The sequence below is a fragment of the Centruroides sculpturatus genome, unplaced genomic scaffold (genome assembly GCF_000671375.1).
Source record: "Centruroides sculpturatus isolate CEXI.00-Female unplaced genomic scaffold, Cexi_2.0 scaffold308, whole genome shotgun sequence".
Taxonomy (NCBI): domain Eukaryota; kingdom Metazoa; phylum Arthropoda; class Arachnida; order Scorpiones; family Buthidae; genus Centruroides; species Centruroides sculpturatus.
In genome coordinates, this window is record NW_019384502.1 from 635,893 (window position 1) to 650,667 (window position 14,775).

The 14,775-nt window shown below is 29.4% G+C and overlaps 1 protein-coding gene across 1 annotated transcript in view; it reads right to left on the reverse strand.

The window, feature by feature from the left end:
* LOC111622110 (lysine-specific demethylase 2A-like) overlaps positions 1–14,775 on the reverse strand; it is a 74,460-nt gene that overhangs the window by 32,102 nt on the left and 27,583 nt on the right. Inside the window, exons 3-4 of the mRNA XM_023364425.1 lie at positions 2,539–2,617; positions 2,352–2,398 (exon numbers count right to left, since the gene is read on the reverse strand). Coding sequence (XP_023220193.1) covers positions 2,352–2,398; positions 2,539–2,617 — 126 coding nt within the window. The remainder of the gene's footprint in view (positions 1–2,351; positions 2,399–2,538; positions 2,618–14,775) is intronic.

Below are 14,775 nucleotides of genomic sequence, written 5' to 3' on the forward strand. Positions count from 1 at the left end.
AAAACCAGCTTTAAGCAACGGCGTAGTCGAACGGTGTAAGTAATCCTACAATTTTTTGTTTATAGCATAGTTTATACAGATTATTCCCAAAAAATTATACGTATTTTGGAAATGTTGAGTGGAATTAGTCTAGAATCGGTTAATTTTATAGAAGAAAACCTTTCGAACAGCCTTAGTCCGTAAAGTTCCCACTTATCGGGCTGCGATTGGCTCATGTATTTAATCGTTCCTACAACGTAAAATTCGATTAGCGTGGAACGTATCTAAGCGTTATAGGGGGTCTACTGTAATAAAATATTCTTAATTTCAGATAATAATAATAAATTGTGAGGTCCAAGACCTCAGATCTTTTGATTAAATTACACTATGCCTATATTCAAAAGGGGTAGCCCAGGGTGACATAATTACTAAATTGGCCCCAGCTAGTGAATAAGATAAAATTCAATTTTACAATATAAATTTGTTTGAACATGACACAAGGTGGCATCAGAAAGTTCTCAGACTAAACCTGTAAGAACTTATAGAATAATGTTATTAGAATTTAATCACCATCCTTTTCAAAATAGACTCCTTGGGAATGTACACAGTGATCTCAGTGCTTCTTCCATGACTCAAAGACATCATGGAAGTCTTCTTCTTGCAAGCTATCCAATACAACCTGCAATTCCTCTTGGACTTTATTGATGATCTTGAAGCAATGCCCTTTCAACTTCAATTTCATTTTCAGGAACAAGACAAAGTCAGAGAGGGCTAAATCGGGTAAGTAGGAGGATTGGAACAACCACCATCCTGTTTTTTGCCAAAAACTGTGTTGTCTTCAAAGAGATGTGAGAAGGCGCATTGTTGTGATGTAACAGCAAATTGCAGTTGAGCCACAGATCGGTATTTTTTGTCTCACATTTTGTCTAAGGTTCCTCAAAGCATCACAGTAAAAGTAAGAATTGACTGTCAGGCCACAAGGAACAAATTCTCAGTGAATGATACCCCTAATGCAGGGGTCGGAATTAGCGGCTCACGAGCTGCATGCGGCTCTTTGCATAGACGTTTGCAGCTCTTCGGACATAAACTCCAATTTCACCTCACCTCATTTCACCGCAGCCTTATAACTTATGCCTTTATGAGATAGAATCATACGCCGTCCGCACACGACCACACTCGCGTTGATCAATATGTGTCGCATAAGAGTGGTAGCATTTGAAGCATATCTATATGTATAACGCATTGAATGCGTGTCCGTCCATCCGTGTAACGTTATGCGAAAAATGTCCACTAGAGGCGCCCCTGTCGTGTGTCGTATTTCGCACATTTAAATTAATATGCGGCTCTCTGGTACTTTTGTTATCCTGTTTTCATGACAATTTGGCTCTTCTCACTTGACAAACTGCCGACCCCTGGTATATCCCAATAATAGTATATTAATATATCCTATGTTTAAATTTTTCTCCATTGCATGTCGCTTTGCATTGAATTTTCGTCGATCTTAAAGACTAATGAAAATTTTTATAATAATAATTGTGACTATTGTATTGTTAAAAATTATTTCTTTATTTTGTACAAACAAAATAAATATATTGAAAAATAACAAATAAAAACAAAACAAATTATACTTTAGAAGTTAATGTAGTATCAAAAACATTCGATTCAGCACAACACAGTCTGACTGGAATGCTTTTGGTTAATCGACATTTTGGTTGATTGGCATTTGGATAATCAACATTCTACTGTATATTTATTTATTACAAATTATGTAAAAAGTAAAAAGTGTAAAACAAATGAAATTTAAAGTTGTTTGTAATTTGAAATTTATTTCCTAACATTGTTCTTTATCCTTACTATAAGTTTCTTTTATTATTTTCCTTGCTAATAATAACAATAATAATAATTATAATAGAATACTTCAAATATTACTATATATTTATGAAGATAGCATCTGAGTTCTTTTAACAATTTCACTGACATTTCTGAATTTTGCCAATAAAATGACATTTTTCAACAAAACAAATGGAAATTTAAACAACTCACAACTCAGATTTCAAATTTCACTTCAACTTTTAAGCATTTAATTAACTGTTTTTATTTATTTTTTTCTTTTTTAATGAATATATTTACTTCTTTAACAACCATATAAATGTTTAAGTGAAAACTATAAGTATACCCTGCAAATTTGATTTCTAGCAATCAAATTTTCATACATTTGATTAATGAAACAATATAATATATATATATTACAAATGATTAAACAGCTGCATAAAGATTTTACAAAATGAATTATCTCTACTATATTTTTATATAATTTTTGAATAAATTCTGTTCAAAAATTATTTACATTAGATCATACAAATAAAACTTACCAACACATTGTCTAACATCATTTACAGTAAAATTATTACTTGGCATTCTGAAATATATAGTTTAAAATGATTATTTGTATTATTTATATTCTATAATTTAATATGAAAATTTTGTATTCTAAGTATTTTTTACATATAATTTTAAAAAAATATTAAGTCATAATAATAATACATAAAAAAATCTTACCGCATTCCTAAGCCAGATTTATCTTTAAATAATATAGGATACTCGAATCCATATTCTTGAAAATACTTCAAGCTGAATTCTATAATAAATATTTTGTAAAAATAAAGAATTGTTAAAATTATTATATTTTTGTTAATATAATAATACTAAATAAGTTAATAAGTATAATAGAAAAAGAAATTGGCAAAACAGTCAGTCAGATTTGGTCAAACATTATAAAAGTCTAAATGATTTATTATATTTTTTTTTCCATTGCATTAAACTGATTATTTGAACCCAAAATTCAGAAGGGACTATACAAGGAACATGTATTGAAATATGAATATACTTATAGAAAAATATATTTCCTTTCAGACTATATATATAATTGAGTCCATCTTCATTTGTCCCTTCACATGCTTTGCAGAGGCAATATGAATATACTTTGGTATATAATTCATCAACATAAATATATTCACAAACATGCATGTAGATGAAACACACAGTTGACAAGGACTAACAGCCTAACTAAATTGCAATTGACAGAAGTACAAAATCTTCACAAATTTAGCATTTCTGAGTTGTTAAAACTAGAAGACTGTTCCATGTAGCATGCAGTAAAACCAAGAAAGTGATGAAACCAAGAACAAGAGCAATGGGACTCGAATGTACAATAGAATGTTTCTTATTTATTTAATTTTTTATTAGCGTTGGATGGTTTTCACATTTTAAAAGAGAGAACAAAATTCCAAATTTAAGACTTCAGGACGAATTGGTGAGCACAGATATTCAATCTGCAATTGAATTCCTGAAAGCATTACAAAAATGAAGAAAAGGTCACAACTGTTTTGGAAGAAAATATCCTTTATAACAAGTTTCCATACAGCTGCAAAATAACATTTAACTTAATGTACTTTCTCACCACACCGGGTTGTATATACTCAAAATACACAACAACCTACAATTAACCAATAACCGGCATGAAACTCTTCAAATGAAAGATATAAAATAAGTCTGAAGAAGAGCCCAGGAGGGACATTGAAAACATTCACTGATTTTATGAAGAGCTTCACGCCGGTTATTGGTTAATTGTAGGTTGTTGTGTATTTTGAACATTTAACTTTTTACTTGTAATAGGATGGTGAATTCATCCTTTCCTGTTATTTGGAAATGTAATAGAAATGCTTAAATGAAAACAATAATGTTTAAAGACTGATTTCAATTTTTTTCCTTCAGGGAAATACTGTTTCTAAAGACCCACTCTTCAAAATTTATGCACTTTATGTGACTGATGTGAGAGTTGTTGAAGTCATAGAAATTAATAACTAATGAATTGATGGAACTAGAGACAAATTTAAGAATAGAAGTAACAAGAGAATCACAAAGAAATAACAAAAGGTGCTTCACAATCTCTCCATACAATTATAGCAAAAATATAGCTGCAGCTTTTAAGATGATTTCTGAAAAGTGACAATCTTTGAGGAACAAGACTCAAACATGAATTATCAAAGTAAAAAGTTTTTATAATGAATAGCGTGTTACAGTGACGTTTTGATAAAGTTTATTGCAATATTTTCCAGACAAATGTTTTAAAACTACAGTTATTTTATCATCAAACCATCTTCCTTCTACTTCACCTGCATCTGGAACCAATTATGTGGAAAAAGTGAATTCTGACTTAGTTAATAAAATTATTGATCAGTGAAAACTATTAACAACAAATAAGGTACTAATATGTATAGTTTTAGCTTTATGGAAATGTTTTCAGGGAGAAAATATGATTTTGAAAATTAGCATATTCACTAAGTAGAATGTTCAATGCTATTCCATTATGCATGGACTATAGCTTGACAGTATAATTTCTACTGTAGATGTGCTTCAGAGAACAGAATGATTCACTTTATCTACTCCTGTAAAAATATTTTCTATAGACCATCCAAACTATAAGAATGATAATTTTTAAGAACTTGTTTCAAAAATCTATACAAAAAATGTTTACTGGTACAGCATCAAGTGATTTGGTGGATATTTAGCAAAAGGATGTAACATGAATACTAGCTTCAGTTTCAAACTGTAACATAAAAATTATAGTCAAATGTGATTAGAAATGAATGCTTTGTCTTAATGGGTTCACCCTTTCTTTGCATCATTACCATATAATGCAACTATTTCTTGTTTGTACATAAGTTCAAACACTTCTTGCTGATAATAAACGTAGAGTTAATTTTCACATTGTGACCAACTCAACACAACTGTTGAGAAATCATGCTTTGCCCAATGTAATGATAAATTTCTACCTATAACCTGCCATATAATTTTCGCAAATTCTTCAAACATTGGTCCTACATTCTACAATGTGCTGGATGGAAGAAGCTGATAAGTATGGAACTTGCAGTTCTTTCATAAGTCTAATTTCTGGACATGCAATTAACTGGTCTGGAGTTGTCTTTAATTGAAATGTAATAGTATATTTATCACTAGTTTATTCAGGTTTATTCAGACTTGCTTAATTCCTGAAATTCAGCAAGCCCAAATAAACTCAGATGCACCACAGTTTCTTCTGTCTGTTTTGATATGCAACATTTATCTTCTTTCATGCAGGGCACAACATAATATACAATCTTTCTCCTAATGCTGATGAATAATTTTGAGTAAAGTTACCTGTCTTTGAAAAATGCTGTTATATATCTCTTTTAAATCAATAATCTATTTTAGGTGGAATTTTATTTTTTCAGCTGATAACACTAATTATAACTGAAAATATGAACATGATTCTTTTTGGAACCTATGAGTATGTGAACCATTCTGTACAAGCATATTCTGTATGAAGACAATTTGCATATGCATATAATTATGAAACTAGTTGTAAATTTATATGTTGTTCCTTTTAATTTTGTTAATTGTTTCTATTTTCTTAAAAATAATAGATAATAGTGTTTAATAGTGTTTAATAGATAACAATCACTAACATATAATGAACAACTTCTATGATTAGATCTCATTCATAAATTGAGAAGAATCAGTAATTCAAAGTATATTTTTTGTTTGCTTTGAACATTGCTGTAAAATAAAAACTTAATAGCAACAAGCAATTATTTATTATGACATTGTCACAATTAGGGTTTCTCAAACGAGATCCCAGGATCCTGGTTGTTTTTTTAACCCAGGAAATTCATCTCATCCTGAGAAATCCTACAAATTTCTTAAAAGTTCACTTTTTTCTTATTTTGTTCAAGTTGAGAAAATTTTGCAAATAGAAAGTATAATTAACTCATAAACTGTCAGAATACATTTGTATTTATTAATTTTAAACCTATTTATTAGTTTTTAAAATTTTTGCACGTTATGGCATGTCACAAATGGTCAATAATCAATACGTAGCTTATTTGTGGCAGGACTCTGAAAATTCTTTACTTGTCAGAACCTGTAATATCTGAAAGAATTGTGCTTATACTGTCTTAATTTTTAACCATGCCCAGTAACTTCAATAACTGCACAACGCCAGGTTGTACAAATTGGGCAAGGATACAAACGAGTATGAAGTCTGCAAGTATGAAGTTTTTCTTCATTAACCTAATTATTAAAGAAAAATGACTGCCAAATTATCAGGATATAAGCTTGATGTTTCTTACAGCAGCTGAGGTAGACAAATCAAGAATACTAGAGAGCAAAAGAAGTACTACAATCTCAAAAACGAACTAGAAATCTTGCAGGCTACAGGTGAAAAAACACATAACATTTGTCTTCTCTTAAATGCATTAAACACAATTCCACTCACATCAATTGAATTGGAATGGGCATTCTCGGTAGCATGACTTTTCATTACTAAAATAGGAATAGGATTGAGTAATCAAAGTATTGACCATCTTTGCTTTTTAAAATCTTATTATAAAAATTTACAATAATATTTTGTATTATGTTTTATATGTTTTATTTAAAAAATGAAAATTACCTTTTAAGTTAGAAGTTNAGGTTTTAACATTAACAATATGCAGTTATTTAATTAATTGATTTTGTTGTTTATATAATTCTATCTAGGTAAATATACGGTGGAAGATATCTATTTTCAAATCTTCTGACATCAATAGAACACCAAAGTTGTTCCAAACTTTTATTTCATTATAGATGTTCAATTTGATTAATGTTAAAACCTGATATAGCTCCAAAAATGTTTGTATATTAAAGTGTTGCTGCCAGAAAAAGTGTAAATGGTGTGATTTATTATGTTAACATTACATAATTATACAGAGTTATAAATGGGATATATATCTATTCTTTATTTCCCAACTTTTGGAGTAATTTACTAAACTTAAAAATTTTAAGACTGAAACTGAAAAAAGTATTAATGCTAAATTTTTGCTTAATTATTTTCTCTTTGTTCAATGAAAAATTGTGAAAAGAATCAATTACTGTTTTTTTAAATGCATTTTATACATAAAATTATACATTGAATTTACACATTCTCTGACATATGTAAATCCATTTTTGGGTTTTTGTAACTGAAATATTAAATAAATTACATTTTATTGAAGTGTAAGTAAATAAATTAAAAAGAGTCTTGTACTTAAAAAATTCTTCTATATTCCAGTGTAATTGTGGACTATTTGTTGGTTTTGACACTATGCACCTTAACTCCCCTTTCACATGGAGCAAATCCTAAATTAGTTCTTATGAAAGACAACAGCATAGTTTAAACTATAAAGTTGTAGATTATTACAAAATAGCATAAAACATTTTTATCCAGTTAAAATACTCAAAAAGAAAATAAATGAGTGGTAAAACTGTAAAGCTTCTCTTCATGAATGTTCAAGACCATGCAGAGAAAATCAAATATTACTGATTTAATGTTTGATTTGTATTTTTATAGTTTTAAATATATTAAATAACATTTGATCAATTATATATATTTTTAATTTTATTGATCTCTAGTAAGATTTATCAGTTTATTTTATTAAGTAAATTTTGAATTAGAATGCTTGAAAAAAAAATTAAACCAAATATAAAAAAATTATTTCAATTTTCACTTACTTTTGAACTTTTGGATATTTCATATCTTCAATATCATTTGTTCCTTTTATTTGACTTTCCTTCAAATGACGAGGCCATACTAAATCAACCCAATCTACTTGTCGTACCTAAATGATATAATTTAAGTAAATTATAATGCACTGTTAATCTGTTACAATGATTTCATTAAAAATATAATTTCCATACTTACAACTGTTGGCGATTCCACATAATGTTCAAGTCGAGTATGACTAAACTCTAAACTTATAACATTTAACAGCCTCTCTCGCTTAGGATCTTCAAAATATTGGCACCATTCTTTCATTGTCATTTCTGTATCTTTTTGTGTTGTAACATCCATTACATCTAATATTCGACGGCTCCCTAAAGATTTTTATGTATAGAAAAATATACACTGTTTTCTTAAAAAGTAATATTAAAATCTGAATATAAATTTAATTTAAAATATAGATACTAATAATATTTTATTACAAGCTACTGTGATTATAATCTTTAAAATTATGTGAATTGCTCTTTAATAAAATTAAAATAAAATAATAATTGCACAACTCAATAATAATAATAATAAACATATTTAAAATGCTCTGAAATATAAAATAAAAAGACTGAAATTCAGTTTCTTTCCTGACATTTCTATCTTTCTATTAACTTAACTATTAACTATTAACATATAATTAATAAAAATTTAAAAATAATAATTAATTAATTAAAATTCTCATCAAGCAAACACCATAAATACTGATTCAGTAAATGTTTTATTGTAAAAATAATGTTTTCAGCTTATTTAAAAACCTCTTCAAGTTTAGCTGCTGAAATTGAATTTGTAAGATTCTAAAGTATTTATGTTGTTTGCATGGTGATTCATCTCAGTTCCAGCCTGGACATTTGGTTATTAAAATTCTGATTGTTGGATAGATAGACAATGTTTTTAAAATTTTTTTCAAGCTGCATTGTAATCTAATGTATACNATATCTTACACAGCATTATTAATATGATTTTGGAGGTTGCAGAACATATTAAATTACTTTAAAAAATGAAAAATAATTATATCATTTGATAGGGATATGCATCAACATTCAAAAACAGATTTTATTCATATACAAGGTAGATATATTTAAAATAAATTATGTTTCTTTTAAACTAATAAAAAACCCACTACCATAAATTAAAAATTTAACAGTAAATTTTTATATATGTGAAATAAGTACTTCTGGTTATAATCATTTTTGTTTCTGTGATGTAAGCTAAATTATCTACATTCTTTCAATATTTTAGAAATAGTTTTAATTTTCTCTTTGTGAAAAAGCATATAATGACCATAAAAATAAAAAGCAAAAACTAGATAAAATTGTTCTAATTCTGTCATCACATGATCTGAAATAGAATAACTGTGATTAATTATATTATATATTATAATACATTATCTACAATTCTATACAAAATGTATTTTCATATCACAATGCATAATTACATTATAAATGAATCAGTGGCAAATTAATCAGTAATCGGCCAATTTGCTTATGGATGCATCAGTATCGTAAAATATTATCAATAATTTTGTCCAAGTTTCTCAGAAGTTAACAGAAATTAACAGTCTAAACACATTTAACTAAACCTTTAACTTACAGTAACAAAAATTTTTAATATAAAAATTTCTGACCAACATTTTTGAACTTAACCAAGGTCTGCCTCAGGTCATCAATGATATTACAAAAATTTTTCAATTTTTTTCAGAACATGCATTTTTTCAATATATTTTTAAATAATTAGAACAAAAACATAACATTGTAAAACAACAAAAAAATTAATTGGTGGTAAATATACAAATAAATAATACATAAATATAAGAAATAAAATAAAACAAAATAATAATAATAATTATTAATTTATGTCAGCAATTCCTGGTTTTTCATAAAAGCAATGCCATGCATATGAGATGCTTTTTCTGTCTATAAAGTTAATACAATTGCCAGTCAGGTTGGCGTTGTATATTTCGAAGTCTTTTAGGCCCTGATGTGATCAGTGTGAATGATTGCTTAATTAACATGGCATTATGAAATCAGCTTGCACATATTTCTCAGTGGCATAAATGGACAGGGCAATGGTATGCCTTTTATTCAAAATGTTGTGACAATGTTCTTGCAACTTTTTGTGTAAGGAGCATTTACCGACCCAATGTGTACCATATTTCTTTTTGGAATCTGTTGTCCCTCACAGGAACACTGTACACCCCTGGAGCCCTACATTTATCAGCCTTGTTCTTCCATTGCATAATAATTTATACACCATGGAACCTCTCTTGTATGCCAAATTGATAGCTGTATTGTCAGCTATTTCTTTGTAAATGGTATGTAAATACTGGTCATACTCTATTACCATAGACTATGGCCAGTATTTACATACCATTTACAAAGAGGGGTTGCATGCTTGACCTCTGTTAGAAACTTCTTGGTTGTTGAAGTTGTTGCATAAGGCATGTTGGTTGGAGTAGGCACGAGCTAAATTACATATTAGGTCCTTTCTATACCCATGCTTTATAGCTATGTTTTAGCTCTTTTAAAGTGTCTTCCTAATTTGCAGTGGCGTGCAGTGACATTTGATGATAGGGAAACTGTGCTGGCCTAGATAAAATCATTGGAAGCGTTATATGATATTTTGGCATGTAGCATCCACGAGCTAAACCGTGTGAGGTTGGTGCTCAGTAAAGCACATGTGCAAATGCATATAATCTGGCTGCTTTATACAATTCAAATATTTTCGCCGTATTCGACAATACGCTTCCATTGGGAATATGTATATACAAATTTATATTTGAATATATCATTGTTTTTCTCATGTATATAAATTTGTAATAATATACATAATGCAGTTATAATAAAATATTAATTTTAATTAATTCCATGTACATTAAAATATGAAAATAATTGCACAATATGTATTTATATTTAGAAAATACAAGGGAAATGGTGCTTCCACAGTTCCACAGCTTCCATGGACGGCACACCACTACTAATTTGTATGGTGTGTAAAAGCCCATCTTGTCAGTGCATGGAAGGCAGCCACCTTATATGAAAATGGGTCAGCCAAGTTTGCAGGAATAAATAATGGTAAATAGCTGAGTTTGTAATAGATGCCAGTTACTATGTAGCCTTGCAGTCAATATCTAAGAAGTGAGCATTGGTACAGGTAACCCCCATATAACACGGCACTTCTATAGCACGGATTCACTCTAACACAGTTCGAGAATTGGTACCATCCCCCGTATAACACGGTACTTTTATAACACGGATTTACTCTGACACAGTTTGAGAATTGGGTAAAACCCTCGTACAACATAAAATGTAATAAATTTTTACATACTTAAGTAATAATAGTTCACGAAAATAATAATTTTCGTGAATTATTAGTACTTAAGTATGTAAATTTTCTCTTCTCGCCTTCTGTCGATACACATGGTCCTTCTCGAAACTTGTTTCAATGTTGCCAGATCGCGACGCTTCTGCTTCTGATGTTGCCGAATGTTTTTCCCTTATTCCATACTTGCTTTATTCTTCATAAGTGCTTAGCACCATATAAGGAAATTTATAAAGACCTTTTAACTATAAGCAAGCAATCTAAAATTACATACATTTTGCAAAAGGTAAAGCACGGATCTGAAGATAATGCAGAAAAATGCTCATAGGATAAGGATAACTTGCCAAAAATAAAACGCTCTCGGTTAATTAATAGTGTTTTTAGTGATGACGAAGAAAACATTGTTTAATTTATATTAATATGTATCACTTAAAAAATTTTAATGAAGATATTTATCTTAATTATGAAAATATATTAGCATGTTTTTTAATTTTTGGAACCTAACCCTCCTTTTCGTATTAGTTCTTTGTTTCGTATAACACGGATTCGCATAACACGGCAATTTTTTGGAACGTAACTACCGTGTTATACGGGGGTTACCTGTATTACTTATCTAATCTAAGGGTTAGTCCATACGGATTATCATTCATATGTTGTAAAAAACAGTCTACATCAGGCTCAGTTCTCCAAAGAACAAACAGGTCATCAACGTATCTCTTGTATACAACAATGTTTAGTATGAATTCAAGTGTGACTTTTTCTTCCAACAGACTCACAACCAACTTGCATAGGTCTCCTGAAAGGAGGCTGCCCACGAGCACTCCCCGTTTTTGTAAATATGTGCTGTTATTAAATTGGGATATAGAGGTGTGTAACACATCAGGTAAGTGAGTTCTGACCTGTTTTCAGTGAGCAGGTCCATAGCAAAAGATCCCTAAGAGCACAGATGCACAATTGAAGCTTTACTGAGGGGTATAAGGAAATGAAATCAAATACCATAATATGCACCCTATCTGTTAAATATACCTGCTGTAAGATATCTATCAGATCAGAAATTAACAATCATAATATACGAGGCATGTCCAGAAAGTAAATACCATGTTGGAAAAACTCGCATAAAAAATATTTTTTCAAAACAAAATTTATCTTTACATGAAAGAGCATGTCTGAAACTATCTTTCTACATAGTTACCACCATTGTTCAGACATTTGTCATATCGGGAAACAAACTTGTCTATACCCTCTTCAAAGAAAGATGCCACCAGTGAAGACAGCCACTGCTGAACATCGGTTGTTGCAACAATCTAATGCAAAACAGTATTTGAAATTTGTGGAAACTCATCACAAAGCAATCTTATTGTGAACCATCTGTTTTCAGGAATTTTTTCATTCACTTCTGCAACCAAAGCATCATTGAAAACAGACAGCCAGCCACTCCATGCTTCGTCATGAACATCAGTGCATTCAGCATCGAATTGTTGAACCCACTTTCTAACCATTCCATCACTCATTACATTTTCACCATAAATCTCTACAAGTTGACGATGAATTTCAACTGGCTTAACATTCTTTGCGTTCAAAACACCGTATTACAGAATGCACTTCGCAGTCGGCGGGATTGGCAATAGTCTTAAACATATTGAACGCTCACTAACACGTGGAAAAACAACACAATCCGGCTGTAATGGCATCACTGGACTGACAATCAACCAGAGAGACATGTGCACAGGCGCTGAACTGTGATACTACCACTGCAATGGCGGTAGAACGAAACAGTACTTACTTTCCGGACACGCCTCGTATTTTGAATTTTATCTATTTAGTATAATTATATGTATAAATATTGATTTCCAGTGAGTATATTCCTATCAAGATAAAATTTAGTTACCAACATATGTAATATCTAATGACAAAACTTGAATTTGTACTTATAAATACAAAATTTAATATAAATACTGGTACATAATATACCAAAATCCTATAAATATAAAGGATATAATAATAAATCCTATAGAGGGAAATAATTTCTGATGAGTAAAGTAGTCCACATATGGAGAATATGCAGAAAATATTCCATTATATTTTGTTTGGTTCAACCAATAGTATGGGTAAACAACAAAAGCTAATGCTAAATTGAAGGTTATTTATGAATATTCGATTACTATTCGGTATTCAAACTATTCGACCTATGTTTTGCTATTCGGCCAAATACCGAATACCGAATACCTAAAAACAGGAATAAGAAATAACAAATTAATTACACATAACAAAACACAGTAAATTAATCATTTTGGTAACTTTTATTAATGCTGAACATATATTTCAAGTTCGAGAAAGTGCAATTTTTTGCTTATTTATGTAAAAGATCAAAGGAAAAGTAATATAACGAAGTTATTTTTTTAAGAGATCAAAAAAGGTAACAAATCAAATGAAAACTACTTACTTATTATGAAGTTTAGTCATCTATATACTCTTATATAAAAGAATGTATGCCTATGCATACATTATAATGTGTGTGCACAATACTTTTGATTTGTCACTTTTCCATTGTAGATTTCCCATTTTACAAATTTGGGACAGAAAAGAGACAGATAAGATGTTGGTATAAGTCACAGTTATGATTTCACAGATTCCATACAGCTTGGTAGCCTGAAGGGCCCCAGGCTTTTGCCCATGCATGCTAAGTGACTTTCATTACAAGCATTTAGCTTTCTGAAATCTATGAAAACAATTATTTAGCATTGATGGCCACAAATTTCACGCCAATAACCTGCCTCGAGTTATTCAATTATGTTATCAACTCAATTTCATATTTATTTTCACATTTTCACTTTGTGGTCCTTCTCTGTTCTTTTTCTGTTATTTACACATATAGGTCATTTCATTGTTATCCACATTTGATATCATCACTTATCACATACTGCCATGATGTTTATGTATGTCCACTACAACTGTCAAGAATTAACGCAATTAGCAAAGCATAGTGACAGCTGGCCAATAGAAAGCAGGGTGCGTGATCCTTGCCATAATACAGTTTGAACACCAATTTTCGTACATGTGTTAATCAAGCAGAATAGTTTGGCCAAATATTCAGCTATTCGGCCACGCTCCTAGCTGAATATACTATTTGTTGCATCATTACTTTCTAGTACTGCCTATTTTATTGATATACTATCCAATAAAAATGAGTCAGTACACTAATAATAATTAATACAGTGGATAAAATAAACAGTAATTGTTTTCATTAATCTAATAATATGTACATTAACAAAAATTAGAAAAAATAAATAAAACAATACTACAATCTTATTACATCAACTGAAGTTTGATGAGAAAATTCTTTATTTAACAAACTTTTTCAACTTATTACCATAAGCCATTTGTTAAATAAAAAATTTTCTTTCAGTGAACTTCAGGTGATGTAATAAGATTGTAGTCTCTTTTTGCTGAGTACAGCTGGTATGATAAAACAATACTTCAAATAAATAAATTTTATGTATGCTAACTATTCTAAGATAAATTAAATTTTATATATAAAAATAAAAAAATAAAATACAAATAAAGCTATTGAATCCATAGGAAAATATGTTTTATTGTTTGATAACTTCATATTGTTAAAAACACAACAAAAACATTAATTAAATCGTTATTTATAAGCTGTCTATCAGGCAATATGATAAAATTCTAGTCATCAGTTTCTCACAATTAATGTATATAAAATATTATTAAAATAAATTCAAAAAATCTGAATAACTGATAATATTTTAGAATTAGTTTAAAATAATTGCTGTTATATGAAATAGTAAATTATCACAAGCTATGACACAAGTAATATAACACAAAAAGCAAATAAACTATAATTTCTCATAACTAGT